Raw genomic sequence first — 18,825 nt, forward strand, 5'->3', positions numbered from 1 at the left:
TATTTACCGACAGCTATGATGGGCTTGATACATGTCACATAAACAAATATGTATTATAAAGATATATTTATCGCAATATTTTGGCCCTTTAGATTCTGAATATACATCGAACTAAAATACGGTTGCAAAAAAAATATTTATTTGTGGAGCTTCTATATTTATCACTCAATTCTTTTAACTTTGATATATGCATTTTATGTTGTTTGACAATAAAACTAAACCATATTTCAAAAATATAGCAACCGTTTATCACACCAGTCTAGCAATAAATATTGTGTAATAGCAATGGAAAACGAGATATTCCGGTACTTTCAGAATCGTCCATTTAAAAATTATACATAAAAGTCGTACTTTTTCATTGAATTTTTACATTATAAGAGGTTGGTGAGGGGTTCCATAGGGCCACAATAATTCTTCTCCAGGAAATAGCTTATGTTGGCCTTCACAAAAAATACGTTTTGCATTACGCGAGAAATAAGTGCCACGTAATCGTATCGTACATTTCGTTCAGGGCATATATTTTATCTGCCTCACTTTGCTTCTTTTACGTCACAAGTATAATTTGCAGAAGTGAATAAAAGTCACGCCTTTGTGGTTAGAAAGTTCTAAAAAATAGCTATATGAAGATCCGATACTACATTCGTTAGCAATATTTTGACGAAATTATTTGCTGCAAAATTTTCAGTTGCAGCAGTAGTTTGTTAGGAAAATACATTCAGATCACGTTTGGCATAGATACGGTGGTTTGAACGTGTGAAAGTTATGCAAACCATAACTTTTATGCGCTGGTAGTACAGTAACAATGTTTCAAAATCCGTCGAAACATAGTATCTGGCTAAGTTGAACGTGCTTATTTATTGTACCAAAAAAATCTCGTACTGCACATGATGAACGAAGTATGGATAAAATGCTTTTATAATGACTACGGTGATTTTATTAACAGGCTGCGCTTTTAGCATGTAAATGAATTACTTGAAATGTAGGTACGTACTTCATTAACTCAGCTCACATAGCACACAGCCCACGTCACAACATAAAATTTGAAGCAACACGTCATTAAAATGAGCGATGACCGCACATAAGTCATAAGCATTATAAATTGTGAGGAATATTGCGAAGGGCTGTAAGGGTGGCAACACTCGCTGAAGCGACTCCGCGATCCTCGGATACAACTCATTTAGACATTGTTTATGAAGAAGGATAAAAAGAAATACGACGCTTTCCCCAAACGTAATAACGAAAATGGACTGTTTTCTTCTGAGCAACGTTATGTAATATTTATATTGCCCATTTCACATTTCACTCAAAAACTAACTATAGCTTTATTAGCTTTTCTATTTCAGAAAAAGGAATGATGATAAATATGTTTTAGTAATTTTTTATTCAAATTTTATTACAAAAAAAAAAGTGTCAGTTTTGTGAACTTACTCAATGGCACATGGATGACAACTCGTGTTCAATCGTTCATATTCAAGTCGTAAATCGAACACATAATACCAATACTTTATTCCCATTAGTTAAATATTTTTTATTACTCTGTCGTTTCACATATACTACACCACCTTTCTCAAACGTCTGCGGCACGAACTTTTCACTTTGCGGTGTAGTTCTTTCTATCTTATAAATGACTCTTTGCGTCTGAGATATTTATTAATGAATTTCCCGAATGAATCCCCGGGGATAAACCACAGCGTACGACAGTAATGGAAGTGAGAAAAAATCTCAGATAAAGTGAGGAACTGAGAAGGACCACGTCGCTAACGACACTCCCGAGTCTCATAAAATAAGAAACTAGATATTTTTAAAGAATTGCTTTCTCTGCGTAAGATATTTAAACAGTTAATAAAAATGTAACGCTTGGGTATAACAGATACGGCGGGAGAAATTCACTGTCGTTATTCTTATGAAATATCAGCAGTGTTTTAAAGGGAATAACGTAAAACAAAGCGCTATTCTAATTTCAATGATAAAATATTTTATCTATGGTGATCTTATTTCTTATTCTTATTTTTATATTTATTTCAGTATAAAAGCTCCCACTACTTTCATGTCAATTTCGGTTCTATTATTCAATGTACAGTTACAAAATATATTATGTTTGGATTAAATCAAGGACAGTTAACCTTTAAAGTAGTAAAAAGTTACAATTTAGGACGTGACATAAAAGGTAATGTTCGCACGTAAAATATTGTTAAAAGGTGTTAAAGTTCAGTCCCTCAGAATTTATAATAGGGGCTATTTTCTGAAACAAAAATCTAAAGTGGACCTGAAGCCGAAAATTCGGCGAACGTAGTCGCTCTAATATGTCAACTCGATTTAAAAGTTTGTTTTAACAGCTTTCCAAGTTTGTTCCCGGGCAAGGCAGTTTCTGGTCAATTTATGTGTTTCATTTTAAATTATTCACACGAGCCCTCGGCCCAGGGGATGGCGATGGGTACGCATATTGTGGCGCCGAGCCGACCGTCTGGCCCCTGTAAAATGTGTTTTGTTTTAACCTGGTTTGAACATTGACTTGAAAATCGTAATAATGAAAACGGAACGGCAATAAGCTCCGATTTGTGTATTCATGAATCTGAGTCAGCCGCAGGACCGTCGTGACGGTTGTTGCGAACGGTGATTGTCTTTTGAATCAATTCTCATTAATGTATCCAATTTAGGTACATTTACATTCCTCCTCTGTGCCCACATTGATTCAGTATAATTAGGCATATTCACGCCTACACGGTAGGATTGTACTCACATTAATTACGAGGGCGTGCCGCGTTATGATAATTCGGTTCAATTTCGAGTTAGAAGTATTTACGTACATTCATCGCGAACAATGCAGTCAGTGGTCCAAATTAGTTGAAGGTGGGACTCTTGAGTCTCGGTAGATAAGTGTACACACTTGTGCGGCGGGGCTATTGGCGTCCTGCCAAAGGTACGTCAACCCAAGTTCGGCAGGTTATCAACGTCCGGTTGGCCTTAATATAGGCTCCGGGAATCTTTTCTCTTCCGTAATAAAAGTTTATTGCGGCATAAAATAGCCCACTAAGAGATCACTTCATATAAAAATAATCGACACGTTTCCCGGCTTGAAGGAGATGTGAGCTTTTTCTGACTTGCAAATTTTTATGACAACCATATTTAGCGCCATAAATCTTTGTACAAAGGCCGAGTCACACTTTCGATTCAATATTTACTTTAGACTAAAATAAGCCACTGTGCGAACCCCCAGCGAGGGGTGACCCCTGACTGAGCGAAACGAGATGAACAGACCTAGTTAAAGCGAACGTTTGCATCTAATGGCTATTGGATGCATGCGCTACAACTACGTATATGTACTGGGGGAATCTACGGAACTTTTCATTACATTCAATACACTCAGATATTAAAAATATTTCATTAATTTAATTGTATTATATTGTATCGCAATGCTTTTAATTGATATGAAATACGTTCACAAAACATTTTATTGCTATAATTTATTATAAGACATCCAATCTGATTAACTAGAAAATAATTGCGAACTCTTCATTACATTTCATTTATACGATCTTTCTCTCTTCCTTTGATATAATAAATGAGTTGTTCAGTAACTAAATCGAACATACTTTAACATCAAAGACTATTCTCATTACAAAACTTTACTTGTCTTGATAATTTAGTGATTTAATAATAAAAGGCTTTGTTTCGTGACCTGAAAATCATAGATAAAAATTAATTGCTGTTCGTTGGTCTCGCTAAAACTCGTGGACGGCTGGACCGATTTTGGCTAATTTTGGTCTTGAATTATTTGTGGAAGTTCAGAGAAGGTGTAAAAGGAGAATAAATTTGAAAATGCGCGGTATTAAATAAAAACAACGCGTGTCAGCTAGTACTTTATAAGTATATGAAGTAATTTCTTCAAACATTCGTTGCAGCCACTTTATCAGAACATATTGGGCGTTCTTAAACAGTCATTAAATTTACTGTATAAGACATTATCAACTTTCCCAAGCTTCCAATTTTCCCATACCCAATATAAATTATAAAATCAAGCCCCTTCGTAACTTGATTAAAAATAATGTGTCATTTAGCAATCTAAGGGACTTTTAACGGTTGCGTGATTCATCGGCGACCGGTAAACGTCCGAAATTGAACATCGACCTCCCCTATAAGCCTCCACAGACGGTCTTATGGAAATAATGGCATTATTGGTCGCCGGATCGCACCCTCCATACTATGTTAATTAGTTTATAGAAGTTTACCTACCTTACCTGGTATTAAATACAGTATTGCATAATCGTAAGAGTTAATAAGGGTTATAGGAAAAGCAGTGGCTTAGAAATAACTGTTGGTTTGGATCTCCTACGTTTATTTGTTTTGTGTAAGTCAAGTGTTTAGTAAACAAGAAATAGTGACATTTTATTCAATAATTGCAATAAAGCATAGCTTATTTATGACACGACATTTTTTTTTTAAGTTTTCTAACCTGCAATGTACTGTGGCTGTGTAACTTCAGCAGCTTTATTTGATGAAATCTTAAAGAAAAATATAATTTCAAAATGAAAAATTACATTCATTTGTATATTAAAACATGAACAAAAAACGTTGTACTGAACAAACATTACATCGAATATTTGTGTTATTCTCCAGAAAAGATTTCTAACATAAAGTACCCAAGTAATGCTAGATGAATGTAAAGTACATTCATAAATTCACTCACAAAAGATAAATCGTCGTAAAAAAATTACGGTTGAAAACTTTATTAGACACAAACAAACAAAATCTTCCACGGGTCAAAAGTTTGGGCAAGTGTCAAAATTTAGAACCGGCGAAGGCCTTTCATAACCTAATTTCGAATGTTTGAAAAAAGTACGAAAAAGTTATATTGCCACTCAAAAAACATTTCGGCGGAACTTTCATGAGAATACATAGCCCGAAGCAGAGCGGAGACGACACAGCAAACACACATTTGTTCGCATCAGGTTCTACTAACAAACAGGACAAAGGAAATGGATAGAGAAAGGGGATAAATAATGGTCGAGGGTGAGACTCGCCGTAAACGCAAAATAAAGGGAAATAATTTCGCGTTTATTCTTTGAATAAATAATTGGCATTATGGTAATTTGGTCATTCATATTTTCACACTTTCCACCATGACAATAAACCTTAGTATAATGCTAAAATATTATTCAGTTATTTAAATCGTTGGAAATATGTAGTTCTGTACACATCCGTCAATATTACTTTTGTTTTTTTTTTATAATTATATTTTCCCTTGGTATTTGTTAACACAAAAGCAAAACTGAAACCTTAAACTGAAATGGAATATTTGTGGAGCTTGCGCTAAAATAAAATTTAAAAATACAAAATAAAACATGAGATTGACATGTACAACATAGATAGAAATAACAGGTTTCGTACATTTTACAGTAGAACTCTTCTGGGAAATACATTTTTGAAACATTTTTATATTTACTCGTAAAATACAATATTACACTTTTCGAAGTCACCAAAGTGAAACGAATACGCTAATATCACTGCCGCTGTGGAAGGAATATGTCTTTCCCCGCCTTTAAAGACTTCCCCGCGTCCGTAATCTTCTTAAATTTGATTTTCATCGTCCAAAAGACGTCATTTTATTTGATCGCTGGGATCAGGTTTTCTCAGCCAAACGTTTTAATTATTTCAGTATTTGCGTTCAAATATTAAAATAGCTACTTCAAATAAGGTTACGAATTTGTAAAAGACGAGCACGAATAGATTGAGGCTTGAAAAACTCAAATATAAATAATTTGTCTCCGTTACGAGCTTATGTAAAAAAAGGTACTTTATTGAAAAACATTTGCAAAGTGGACAAAAATAAACTCTAAACCAAACGTAGAAGTGTACCAGTATATTTTAACTCAATACAATTGATTTCCCTAGGTTGGTACGAAGACAATTGGTTCGAAACAAACTTAGAAAAGGAAGGCATCGACTGCACCCCAGAACAGATGCGGGAGGCGGCCGAGGGTCATTTAACTACGGAGGCTCTCATGTGGAATCAAAACTCCAACCAAACAACAATTTCCGGAATGACTTCAGAAGACTTTCGGTGAGTATATTTTAAACAAATTACGTACACGTGTATTTCATTACGTGTACAAACGAAAATAGACTTTAATATCACTTTACCTGGATGACGAATGAATAAAATATTCCATTCGTTTATTTATCTCCTGTCAGATCATACTTTACAAGAAAAAACAAATCCATTTCCGCTGAAATATTTCTGCGATCTTGTTATTTTTGTAGGCGTCTGAAATAGGCGTGACAATAATTTCCTTTGTAAGTCGTCCAAATATAGGCTGAGAGACGTTTATGCGGTGCAATCCCAAATAAAACCTGTTTTACGCGGTGGAACATAATATTCTATTCTTTCGACGTGCGGCGCGACACTTTAAGTTGAAAATACCTAGAGATATGCGATATCGCGATTCGTGACGGGACTTTATTGTTATATCTGCGTCAACTTCTCTGGCGTATTTGGAATATCCTTTGTGCGCTTCAAACATAATAAAATATGCTTCAGTGAACATTAGCATAGTAATTGCGCGAAATGGTGAAAGAATATAAAGCCTTGAGGGTAACACATAATACTTTGTACTCGTGTGTAACGACTAACTCTATTGTCAGATGAAATGACAAAACTTAACTAACTCGCTACAGTATCAAAAGTGACATTAAAATTTCGAAATATATGTGTCGATTATGTCGTTAATGAAATTTGGCTGTACCTCGATTCTGTACATTCGATACTAACGTCTCGCTGCCGAGTACCATACATTGCTATCGAGCGACTCGTTAGAAAACCGGCAGGAATCCGGCAGAGAATCGCGACCTATCGAGTATCGAAAACTTGACATTTAAAGTGAGAAAAAGTTTCGTTCTGAAAATTTATTCTTTTAATAAAATTTTATTGGTAATAATTGTGTATAAACTAATTTTAAATATAATAAATAGTGGATAAAAAATAATCATGAAAGGTATTATTCTCATAAATAATAATTATAGTTTACTTTAAACGGTACTAGTAAAAATAAATCAATGACATAAAAATATCATAATTAATGTTGTTCAACGAAACATTATCAACACAAAAAAATAATCAGCGTCTTTTTTTTCTACGTTGAAGCAGGCAAAGGAGACAATATCTTTTCAGCCTCGTTGGCCTCGTCTTCCTAAATATATCCAATAAAGATTATTAAAATAATTTAATAAAATTAAAAATGGAAATAATATTTTATTTCGAAATTCGAATTTCGAATTGCCCCTAAGTGCGCTCCAGCAAAAAAAAATATTTATTTAATTTTATTTTATTTTGATGTTTGGTGGAAAATGGCGCCATTGAAGAACATAGTTGTTGCGAAAATCCGCTAGGGGCGCTGATCAATTTTTCATACAAAATTTTTCGATAGCGAGTCGGTAGTCGATACTCGATAGTTGTACAGAATCGCGGTAATGTAGTGTATTTTAGTAAGCTTTCTTTGGTTAAGAAATTGTATAATTACATTAGCATTACCCACGAAATATGAAAGAATTTTATTATTAACAGCAAAAAAAATATGTATATATTTGTTAGAAAACAAATTCCTACTTCTTCAAGTGAATTTCGTTAGTTTCTTTTCGTAAAGTAACAATTTAGCTGCGAAGTTGTACGTCATCCGGCTAACTTTCCAGCTCCATACTCTTATGAGACCGCATTAGTACTGCGATAAGAAAATGTGGAAAGTTAAGTCTTAAACTCTTTCAGACACAAACTTCACAAGCAATTTAGAAGCCACTGTTCAAACGCTTCAAGCTCGATGCTTACTTTACGCTTTCATAAAATAATACGCTGGAATATCAACAAAAGTGAACACTAGTTTAACATTTTATACGTCAACAAATAAACCAAGTAAATTAAGTAATAAAGTCCAACATTTCAGTAAAAGATTTATTCAAAGTCCGTCTACAGCATCCATTTACTGAACTTAATATTTCATAGCTGCACCACTCCCAATCCTCTCATATCCTTTGCAACACATTCCTAACAAAAAGTAAAAGAAAGGGAACACGACGTACATCTTCTGAACAAAGCTAAGTACTGTCGGAGTTCTCTCCGGAGGTTCCACAGCAATAAGCTTTTCATCGTCGTTGCTAAGCGAACAAAATAGACGTACGTAACGCCAATGCAACTCTACCGGTAATAATATTTGTAAGTACCGTGGAGATTTTACGATCCGAGACTTCAAGATTATTTATTACCCTTATTAAGAAACATGAGCTCAACCATTATACAATCACAAAATGTGCTCGTGTCTACTTTGTATTTGTATCTACTTATTTACATGTTATTAATATTGATAACAGAAAAAGTACTCTAGCTTTTCAAACAGACGAAATAAATAGGTTTGCGGAGTCGTTATATTTGTACATTTGTAGATTGAGGATGTTTTAATGTAAACATATTTTTTCGTACTTTTACATTTGCTTAGCATATTTTAACGTTTTCATAACTTACTGTGTTTAAAAACGCAAGCGAAGTAATGCGAAGTACAGAAAATGCATAGAATTCTTCAGTTATTTACGGGTTAGTAGGGCGCTGCTGACACGTAATTGAATGCATTTTTGTACCTTCAATGACATTCGCTACGAGCAATTATTTTCGTTCTCGCTGCTACATTTATTACTCTAGTTTTTCTTCGTTAAATTATTCTCTATTTCTTAAAGAACAACTTAATTTGAAATGCGATATCCACTACGAAGAAACACAGAACATTTTTATCCAGAATTATACCGTTACTTTGTATAATAAAGAAAAAAGTAGCATAATCAAACAAAATCCGTATCTTTGCTTTATATTCCTTTAGAAGTAGGCCTTCTGATTTAGTATAAGAAAAACAATGTTTTATCTAAACAGATCGAGACTGAACGAGGCTTTGCGCGAAGCCGGGTACGACATCGACGGGGAGAGATATCCGGAGGGATATCAAGAGGCACCCCTGGCCTACGACGCTGTTTGGGCCGTTGCTTTGGGTATGTATATCTATGTCATTTATGTAACTTATGACGTCATCAACTTTTTTTTCATATTATGTTGGCCTTATTAATGAAGAAGCTTTATCTATTTTTAAAAAGTGTTGTATTAGGCATCATCAATAGGAAAATACTTATGATTATGAAATAAGTAACTAAAGTCAGTGGCTTCGAGAACGACCCTTTAAGATATGGCAATGTAGTCGCTTAACCTATGTGCCATATGTATAGTAAATTTATTAAATTCTATATTTATAACATTCTCGCAATAGCATATATACTTACTTCAAATAACAAATGAATTTCAGTCTCAGCCGTATTTTTTCCTCTATTTGTAATAGATTAAAATCAACTGATGAGACATTACGATAAGTCTGGCCATATAAAAAAGTTTGAACTACTTACGGACACTATCAATACGAAAATCAGCGGAGAATGTTAAACTACCGAAATAAAAATAAGTTCAACAGCTCGTCGCTCATGTTAAAAGTTTCCTATAGATCGCGATCACGCAATAAAACTATAAAGATTGTCTTTCATAAAATACCGATCGCTTAATTTGTCGAGTAATAAGGTTGTAAGCCCCAGAATTACTTAATAGCGTCCCGACTGAGCCATGAATATTGTAATGGCGTTATATTTAAATATTTTCGGTTACTTAGAAATAACATTTTACCTCGTAATATTTATAAAAGGTATATAAAGTAGATAAAATATGTTTCTACGGCAGATCTAACGAATTTTCAATTAAAATGTTGCGCAAAGCTTTCGCTGTTGTGTTTTACTGTCATCTTTTATAAGTAGGGGATTATTACGGGTGCCCGGAGCGGTTAATTATTATTTGTTTCTTTTTTCTATGTTTAAATTATAATCACAGTTTGTACTTCGTTCTGCTGAGGTATAAATAACTGAATTTAAAGTATTTGTGTGTCTTTTTCAGCTTGTTACTTTTGTCTAGGTAAGAAAAAAAAATGTTAAGACTTATGCTCCAATTTGAAAAGACTGACTTCAAAACAGTTAATTACTGAAACGCTGTACCACCAGTAAAAATAACGCGTGTTTTTCGTTTCCCAAAAAGACTGTGAACACTACGAACAGTCCACACGTACCTAAAGTAGACACTGTCGATAAATCAACAAAAATAACGTGACGCGCCTCACAGAAACGTGTGTCAAACGTATACCACGACAATTGGCACACAATCCTCTTTTTTCCTTGTTTCTGCTTTCCTGCAACAGAACAGACGTAAATGTGCTTTTTTCTCTTTTTCTGAACAACGTAATCAGAACAGAATGCCGTATTGCTTTTTGCCCGGTTTTACTTCGGTCTATATTAATTTACCTACACGCGGTATCCTTCGCTTGAAAGGTTTTATTTTTTATTCATCTTCAGTTCCGCGTATTGGAATCACGACCGTGAACAAAGGGTCTTTTGTAAACGTTTTATCGCAATAAAATAGACACCAAACACCAATCTCACTGCGAAAATATTTCATATGTCAATATTGAAATATTTTATCTTTATTACCTATCGCAATACTCGGGAATATTTTGAATACATGTTGCTAAGATGAGTAAGAATAAACTCCTTATTCATGTTATTTTAAGGTTGTGATATTTGAGACAAATAATAAATGTCAAAGTTCAATTCTTAGGCTGCCTCTGTACCGCGGTCGGCAGTGTATCCAATTGCTGATTATAATGTTGGAGTTTGATTCTCGGGTCGGGCAAACTAATGGTCTTTTCTAATTTAATACTGGAACATTTATCAATAGTAGGGTGGAGTTTGGTACCGTCTCGGTAAATGGCAATAAGCTCGCCTCTATAAAATGATAAATTTTTGTTAGTGGTGTAATGTGGGTGTATGTTCAGACACCTTGTCGTAAGCCTTCGGGTATAAAAGGCTGATATTTATTAGCTAAAAGTCTCTTAGTAGATATGTCTTATTGTTAGATATTAGAACCAAACTAGTTTTGCAGATAACAATACTTGAGTCAGCCAAACGTGACATTGTGATTTTATGATTTCAACTTAGTATAATATATAATAGATCGAACAGAAAAAATATAATCCAAATTCCTCCCTTGACGTTATATTTTCTACGATAATCTCACCGAGACGTTTATAGCAGTACCGCGAATACACAATAGGTAATCGCCTTATGTTCTTCAACAAAACAATACAGTATGATAGGTAAATATAGTTAGTGTTTTTCGAAAAGAGTTTTCGGGGTTTTCATCCAATGTGCCTGGAAAATATATACAAAAATGTTTCCTTTCTGTATTTGCGGTGCTATTTGTATATAGCTAGGTGCTTTTGTACGCATTACAAGCTTAAATCATCATTTTTTATTATATTTATTTAATGACACCTCAACCTCAATAATAGCGTTGATTAGCTTAAAAAGTGGAATTTTGACACATTTTTTACCATCTCTCTTTCATCAATCTGTAAGTGCTCAATTAATACTCTGTCATTTTCGTTTCTCTAACATAAAATTTTGTTACAGCATTCAACAAAACTATGGAGAAACTCGAGAAAAGCGGTCTAAGTCTGAAAAATTTCACGTACACGAACAAAAAGATTGCCGATGACATTTACGAGGCGATAAACTCGACGTCATTCCTCGGTGTATCGGTAAGTACCGTCCTATCAAATGCAATGTATCATAAGTACCTATTCGTTTTAAGTTGTAAACTTACACATGATTGCCGCTCGTACATGTACCGGCAATCGTCGGCGAACGTCGTATCACGTCCTATCGGCGAAAGATTTTAAATGAAATGAAAATGTTATATAAAATCCGGCTATTTCAAAGTTTCGTTTTATATTTTTATTTTGAAGATTTTTGGATTTAATTTGGCAAGCATCATTTTTATAGGTGAAAAATATAGTACTATCGAGTATCGAAAGTTTGAAATATGAAATGTACTTAAAAAATTGTTCCTACGGCCCACGTCATATTATACAAAACATCTGATAATTCAAAATTCGTAGATAGCTAGTCAGTAGTCAAGTGTCTAGAATAGTAACGTACATTGAGTTATGACATATTTATAAGACACTATAAAGTACAAAACAATTAAAACTGAGCCTTTCTAGTTGACCAAAGACTCCAACACACATTCAGATATGAACTAGTCACACTGAAATTTCTTACTACCTACGAGTCCTCTACATGGTTATTAATATTTCTTGTGACATACTTACTTTGTATTCGCTAATAACGTATTTAAGACGTTAAGTAAACAAGTAATCATACTCAGTCCTGCTTAAGTTTTCCTGCTACAAAATACAATGTATGATACTAACATATTTTGGACGAAGACCTGAGTAGAAGTAAGGACGTGAGATGCACAACTCGTATAGCTGTGTTATAAACACACGCTACAAATTAAGCAAAAGTGTAATAAACCAGCTGACTTATTTCACACTAGCTAACCCGCGCAACTTCGCTTGCGTCACATAAGAGAGAATGTCATAATTATCCCCATTTTTGTAACAATTTTTACTGGTGAGTACCAGTAAAAATTTTCTCCTATTAGTCGTAGGCTCGTAGCGTGATGTTATACAGCCTATAGCCTTCCTCAATAAATAAGCTATCCAACAGTAAAAGAATTCTTCGATTCGCACCAATAGTTCCTGTAACTAGCGAGTTTAAACAAACAAACTCTACAATTTTATAACATTAGTATAGATTAAAGACAGCGTACACCTGAAGAATATAACAAGATACTTTTTCCTCTTAAACTTATTTGAAATATTGTACAGACTACATTAGATGCACACAAAGTTTTATAGAGTTTGCATAAGTTCTCGAGTTAAAAATAACGAAGTATACTATTTATTAAAACATGGAAAATATATTGCCGTCTTTTACCTGCGAGATCGGATTGCAAAAACTAGTAAGACTGCGTTGATTTTGAACAGAAAAAAGCTCTTTGGAGACGATTTTCAATTCGATTCAGTGCTTACTTAGTACTAAACAGTTCTTATTACTGTTCATAAATGTTCTAACTAAATTTTAATTTTTTAGACTTGACTAGACTCCTATTGAAATCAAAGCAGTCATCTCTCTCTGTTATATGCAGAAGATAATGCTATCAGTAAGAAAAACACTAAGTGAATGAATAAATTGACCACAGCGCATTTAGGGGGGGCTTACAACACTTTATGGCCATTCTTTGCAAGGAGAACGAAAGTTAAAGTGAACGTTAGTATAAGTCTCACTAAGTGGACTATTTGCTTTAATAGAACATAATAAGTTTGGTCGTTGTCGTATATATACGTCGCAAGCGTTTAACGTAAATAGTTATTAGCAAGAAGTATATTGAAGGCGAGAAGCCAACCTGTTTTTTGTTAGTTTAAGTTTCCAAACTGCAGTTTTAAGTCTTCGGTAGATTTAGTCTGAAAGCATATTGATTATAACATATATCCGCTAAAAGAGATATTTTGTTACTGAATTTCTAGTTCGAGGAACACATTATATACGGTTTTTAGCTTTAGCTTATCGTATAAGACAGCTACGTCAACAGTCTAGTTTGCCTTGTGAAGAAACCAATGATTTAACGAGGTATTTACAATTATTTTACGAAGTGCTGTATTACTAATAGTAAAATTTGTTTAATTATTTTATACATTGTGATTTTCATGAACTATAAATATTTTTTTCCTTTTTGTCTTATACCATTCTATTTAGGTCTTAAACACGTATATGTGTAAGCATCTAGTCGTAATTAAGATTACCAAGAAAGATAAGGTCTTTGGATTCGAAAATTCATTTACCAAAATACGTGGACGAAGCAAAACACGGCAAGACAAAGGCACACAAATCCCGATCCAGCCACTGGAACAGCGCCAATTAAGAAGCGATGCGTTGGATAGTTCACGATAACTTAGACCACAGGACGTTTGACTTAACAACACCTTAGTCCCAACCAACTGTGCACTTCGGAACAAACTTGACGGGTCGTAATGAGATTGATCTAGTTTTGAAACACCTTTCTTCATAATAGGACGACTGTTAGGTATAACAGACATAACAACAATCACCTTTATTGTTACGTCGTTTATGTTTTTTATGACGCTAGAAGGCGAGTTTCGCTAGAGATCTAGCTGTTTACGAAGTATAACATTTCTAAATCCGGTCTACATCAAATATTTATTGAATATTTCTAGAGAATGTGACAACTCAACCATATAAGTATCTAGTCCAAACTCACGTGTACCTGTACCACTTTAGCATACTACATGGATGACACGGACAGCCATATTAAAATAAATTATGTATCTATACTAATATAGATTGTTTGTTTGTTTGTTTGTTTGTTTGAACGCGCTAATCTCAGGAACTACTGGTCCGATTTAAAAAAATCCTTCAGTGTTAGATAGTCCATTTATCGAGGAAGGTTATAGGCTATATATCACGCTACGACCAATAGGAGCAGAGTACCAGTGAAAAATGTTACAAAAACGGGGAAAATTTTGACCCATTCTCTCTTATGTGACGCAAGCGAAGTTGCGCGGGTCAGCTAGTTATTATTAAACTTACTGACATGAAGAACACATCAATCAATTTATCAAAGGGCAAACTAGTTCTAGCCTCAAATATCCCAACAACCGGTCTAGTTATTACGATATCGGTTATGCGTCTGTGCCCGAGGTCTGCAGTCTTTCCCACCGTGCAGAATCTGATATTCAGTCTAATCCGGTTAGACTAGATGCCGACCTCAACGGAATTGGGAATACCTAAGACAGAGAGAAAGTAATTTTATTCTGTTCTAACATTTTATTGCTTTGCTTTTGACAATATATACTCTTGGAAAATGTTTTATTTGCTATCCTCCTCGCAAACAAATGCGCTCTAAACAAAGATTAGTATATCTATATTGAGTAACATACAATGAAGTTGTTAGTGAAACCATACTTGATCGAAGAAGACAAAACATAAAAATAAATGAGTTTTCACTCACTTCTAATCCAAACTAAAGCGACGTTTATTGTTTTGGCAATAAGTGTATGGAAAAAGCCATAAAAAGTTTCCATAATTGATTGCAACTCACAGAAAGCCTACACAAAAATAAAGACATAATCCAATCATATCACCATTATTTTTTCTTTCATAATAACCCGACGTTTTTATATCGTGTCGTGTTGTTTATTCCTTGTTCAACGACTCTTCAAAAACTTATAAGTATCATGGCATTGGTCGTGACATAAAACGAATTGTAATTAAAGCAATAAAATACTTTTACGACTAGTTCTTGCCCTCGACTTTAGTCAAGTGGCTTCCGACTTCGAGCATGTGTTGTTAATTTATTATGTGGGTCTATACAGCACGACCACGGATGATAAACTTAATTTTCTTGCGGTACATATTCATAAATTACTTAATTGTTTTTCTTGTACTGTACTGTTGGAACACGATATTCATCTATACTCATACTTATCTATACTAATCTATACTAATATTATAAAGCTGAAGAGTTTGTTTGTTTGTTTGAACGCGCTAATCTCAGGATCTACTGGTCCGATTTGAAAAATTCTTTCAGTGTTAGATAGCCCATTTATCGAGGAAGGTTATAGGCTATATATCATCACGCGAAGGCCATTAGGAGCGGGGTAGCAACAAAAAATGTTACAAAAACGGGGAAAATTATGATCCATTCTCTCATATGTGACGCAAGCGAAGTTGTGCGGGTCAGCTAGTTAGATATAATGTACATGCGAATGTCTGTCGGTCTCTTTCGGCAATCAAGGAAAATCTGCTAAACCAGTAGTTCGATTTTCTGCCACTATTGTCTACCGACAACCGGCTAGCTATCGAGAAATTTTGTACACAAATCTAATCAACGCCACTAAAAGCGTCGTAGGAACTATTTTGGCAGTACATTTTAAATGTCAAACTTGCGATACTCGACAGTACCGAATGCAAGAACAACTGTTAAGCATGAAGATTGAGTAGAAAGCCTGAGATCAAAACATCGCGTTGTTTTTTTATAAAAAGAGCTCCTTGCTACAGTAAAGGAGTTTGATGGAAACTTTTGTCCAGAAATGGGAGAGTATCGATTCGGAAAAATCCCGAACAACTAAAAAATCTACTGAACCGCGCGGTTAAACTAGTCGAATATATGAATATTATGTTCAAATATTATATTTACAAGTTTCGCTGATGCAGCTGTATTATATTCTTTGAAATATTTGCTATGAATCAGCGCGGAAGTAAGTGAACTAACTATAAAATATCCAGCTTTTAAGTCCCATATTTTATCTTGCTGGTGTAATAGTTTCTTTTAAAATATTTTGTCCGAGTTTTAGTAAAAAGCAAATGGATAATAAACTCTTTGTTTTATGTTATGCACTTTTAGTATTATGTCCAGTCTTTCAATATTTTTATTATCTGTTTTTTTTTTTACTTTTTTGATGCCATAAAAGATAAGACATTAAATAGGAATGAAAAGTCGATAATAGCAAGATAATATCAGTTAATAGAAACATTATTATTAGACAATCACTACAAATATATTTTTCTTTCATTAGAACGTTGTTTTTTTATCTTTTTACAACAGCCATCTTAAAGTATAATGAGGATTATTTTTTATTTTTTTCGCTCATCAATAAATATACTCTTTAATTGATTGGCAGAAACATGGAATTTCCAGATTTAACTTAAGAACATAACAAGGAAAATTTCAAAGTAGTCAAATATACTTCTAGCCACGTGTATCTGAAATAGAATAAAAAAAATAATTTACCCACACTTTTATTCTATAATTATATATAGTAGGAACGGTAGTAACCACAAAGGAACATTATAATACGTAATTCTCTTTGTAGCTTCAAGCCTTCCAATTGACCACACTATAAGTGAGTTCTGTAGCAAACACTCGTAGCGTGCGCGTAGCACTCGCTACGGAATACAAACAAGGCGTGGAAAACCAATCACATTATTTTGAAAAGCACTGAACGTAGTAATAGCATAGAAAACTCAAACAGTCCGTCTACTTCGTTAGTTTTGAAGAAGGAAAATTAATTAACTGGGCTACGTTGTAATTTCTTTTTAATTTCTGCAGGGGTTGGTGGCGTTCTCGTCACAAGGTGATCGTATAGCATTAACTCAGATCGAGCAGTTGACTGAACACCATTATGTGAAGCTGGGCTACTACGACACTCAAGCAGATAATTTGACTTGGTTGGACCGAGAGCGGTGGGTCGGTACGTATACAAACACACAATATTCATATTATTAATCTTCATGTTTACTTTGGTTTGGCAATGTGTTTTGTCAAAATATAGAGCAATAACTGCCATTTTATTTATACCGAATATTCTGTTTACTCTTGTTTTGATTTTATAAGATTAACAGAAATAAATATATTACCATCCCTGCAAACCATATTCGTGAAAGAGTCTTGTATGTACCACAATTTAAATCACATGCGGTCACATTTTGTTACCGAAAGAGTACATCCGTACTCAACACGTACATTTTATGTTTGACTCACATAAAACCTTACAGCAATTTAACATAAAAGACAGCCTCATAAAAACAAGGGTCTGAAAACCTTCTCACGAAATAAGCACAACAAAGCAAGCGAAAGAATTATTAATAATTCTTAACTACGAATATTGCTGCAGGGTGCGGAGACTGCGCTGTTCAGTTCCATAATAGCTAAAGGTTAATTGTATCGTAAAGTCAAAGCAGCGAAAATCTTTCTCTAGTAAAATAAAGGGAAATATGAAAGCGAATATAGTGGGTACATTGGTTATTTTCTTTTCATATATAATAGTTTTAGTAGTATTTTACGAGCGTCGCACACGTTCCGTTGAAGCATGAAATGAATTTGTATTTGGACAGGTGGGAAGGTACCGCCGGACCGGACCGTGATAGTGACCGAGTTACGGACCGTCTCGCTCCCTCTTTTTGCGTGTATGACCGCTCTCTGCATCGCTGGGATCCTCGCTGCCATTGCACTAATTATCTTCAACATTCTCCACAGACACAGGAGGTAAGAAACCTTATATATCTTACTTTAAGTGCCTCTGTCAACGTCAGCCCCGAATAAGCTCCTGGATTTGGGTAGTGCATGATATTGACAAGGGTCTCGCTAAGACAATTGAGTTAATTTACTTTATACTAAAAAAGTTTCGAACTCGGAATGTTTGCATATTTTTTATGTAGCCTAAATGTTGGAAAATCTTGCGACTGTAATACATTGAAAAATAATGCTATATCATGTAATGAGTTTTAGAATAGTCATTTAAATCAGATTGATGATAACCTATTGTATCTTGCATTGCAGGAGACTTATCCTTATCCGAATCTTAAAATCGTAGTAAACAAATTTTTATGAGAATCGACTTTATTTTATCGAAAACAAATGCAGCTAAAAGAAATACGTGCCACTCGATAGTTTCCCTCGCCTATCGTTGTTTCACCCTGGCGAGATTTTTATATGCGAAACGAGCTACTCGCTATGAGATGAATGTAAATGATCTGACGCAGTGAACAATCAAAGGGGAACTCTCCGATAGTGTCGAGGACCGACAATCTTTATTTCGTTTTTGTTTATACTTTATTTTGTTATTCTGAATTATTCTCTCGGCTACAAAAACTCGAACAGTCGTACAAGAGTATAAAATAACATAAGAAAAGGAAATAAGAGCATGATGTTGTTTTAAAGGCAACAGTAAAGTCGATATTTGGGATCCGGTGAGCTTACATTGCTTTAGTTTTTACTGAAGCCGATGCCTGCAGTCGTTAAAGTTGGTACATTGGCTCGTAATTTTTGTTCGATTTAGG

The 18,825-nt window shown here is 34.3% G+C and overlaps 1 protein-coding gene across 2 annotated transcripts in view; it reads left to right on the forward strand.

Moving 5' to 3' along the window:
- GABA-B-R1 (gamma-aminobutyric acid type B receptor subunit 1) overlaps positions 1-18,825 on the forward strand; it is a 144,365-nt gene that overhangs the window by 105,878 nt on the left and 19,662 nt on the right. For both annotated transcript variants that reach the window (XM_076130423.1, XM_076130432.1), the window contains exons 6-10: positions 5,893-6,061; positions 8,909-9,024; positions 11,533-11,660; positions 17,096-17,237; positions 17,881-18,031. In XM_076130423.1, the coding sequence (XP_075986538.1) occupies positions 5,893-6,061; positions 8,909-9,024; positions 11,533-11,660; positions 17,096-17,237; positions 17,881-18,031 (706 nt within the window). The remainder of the gene's footprint in view (positions 1-5,892; positions 6,062-8,908; positions 9,025-11,532; positions 11,661-17,095; positions 17,238-17,880; positions 18,032-18,825) is intronic.

Source organism: Anticarsia gemmatalis, chromosome 2 (genome assembly GCF_050436995.1).
Source record: "Anticarsia gemmatalis isolate Benzon Research Colony breed Stoneville strain chromosome 2, ilAntGemm2 primary, whole genome shotgun sequence".
Taxonomy (NCBI): Eukaryota; Metazoa; Arthropoda; class Insecta; order Lepidoptera; family Erebidae; genus Anticarsia; species Anticarsia gemmatalis.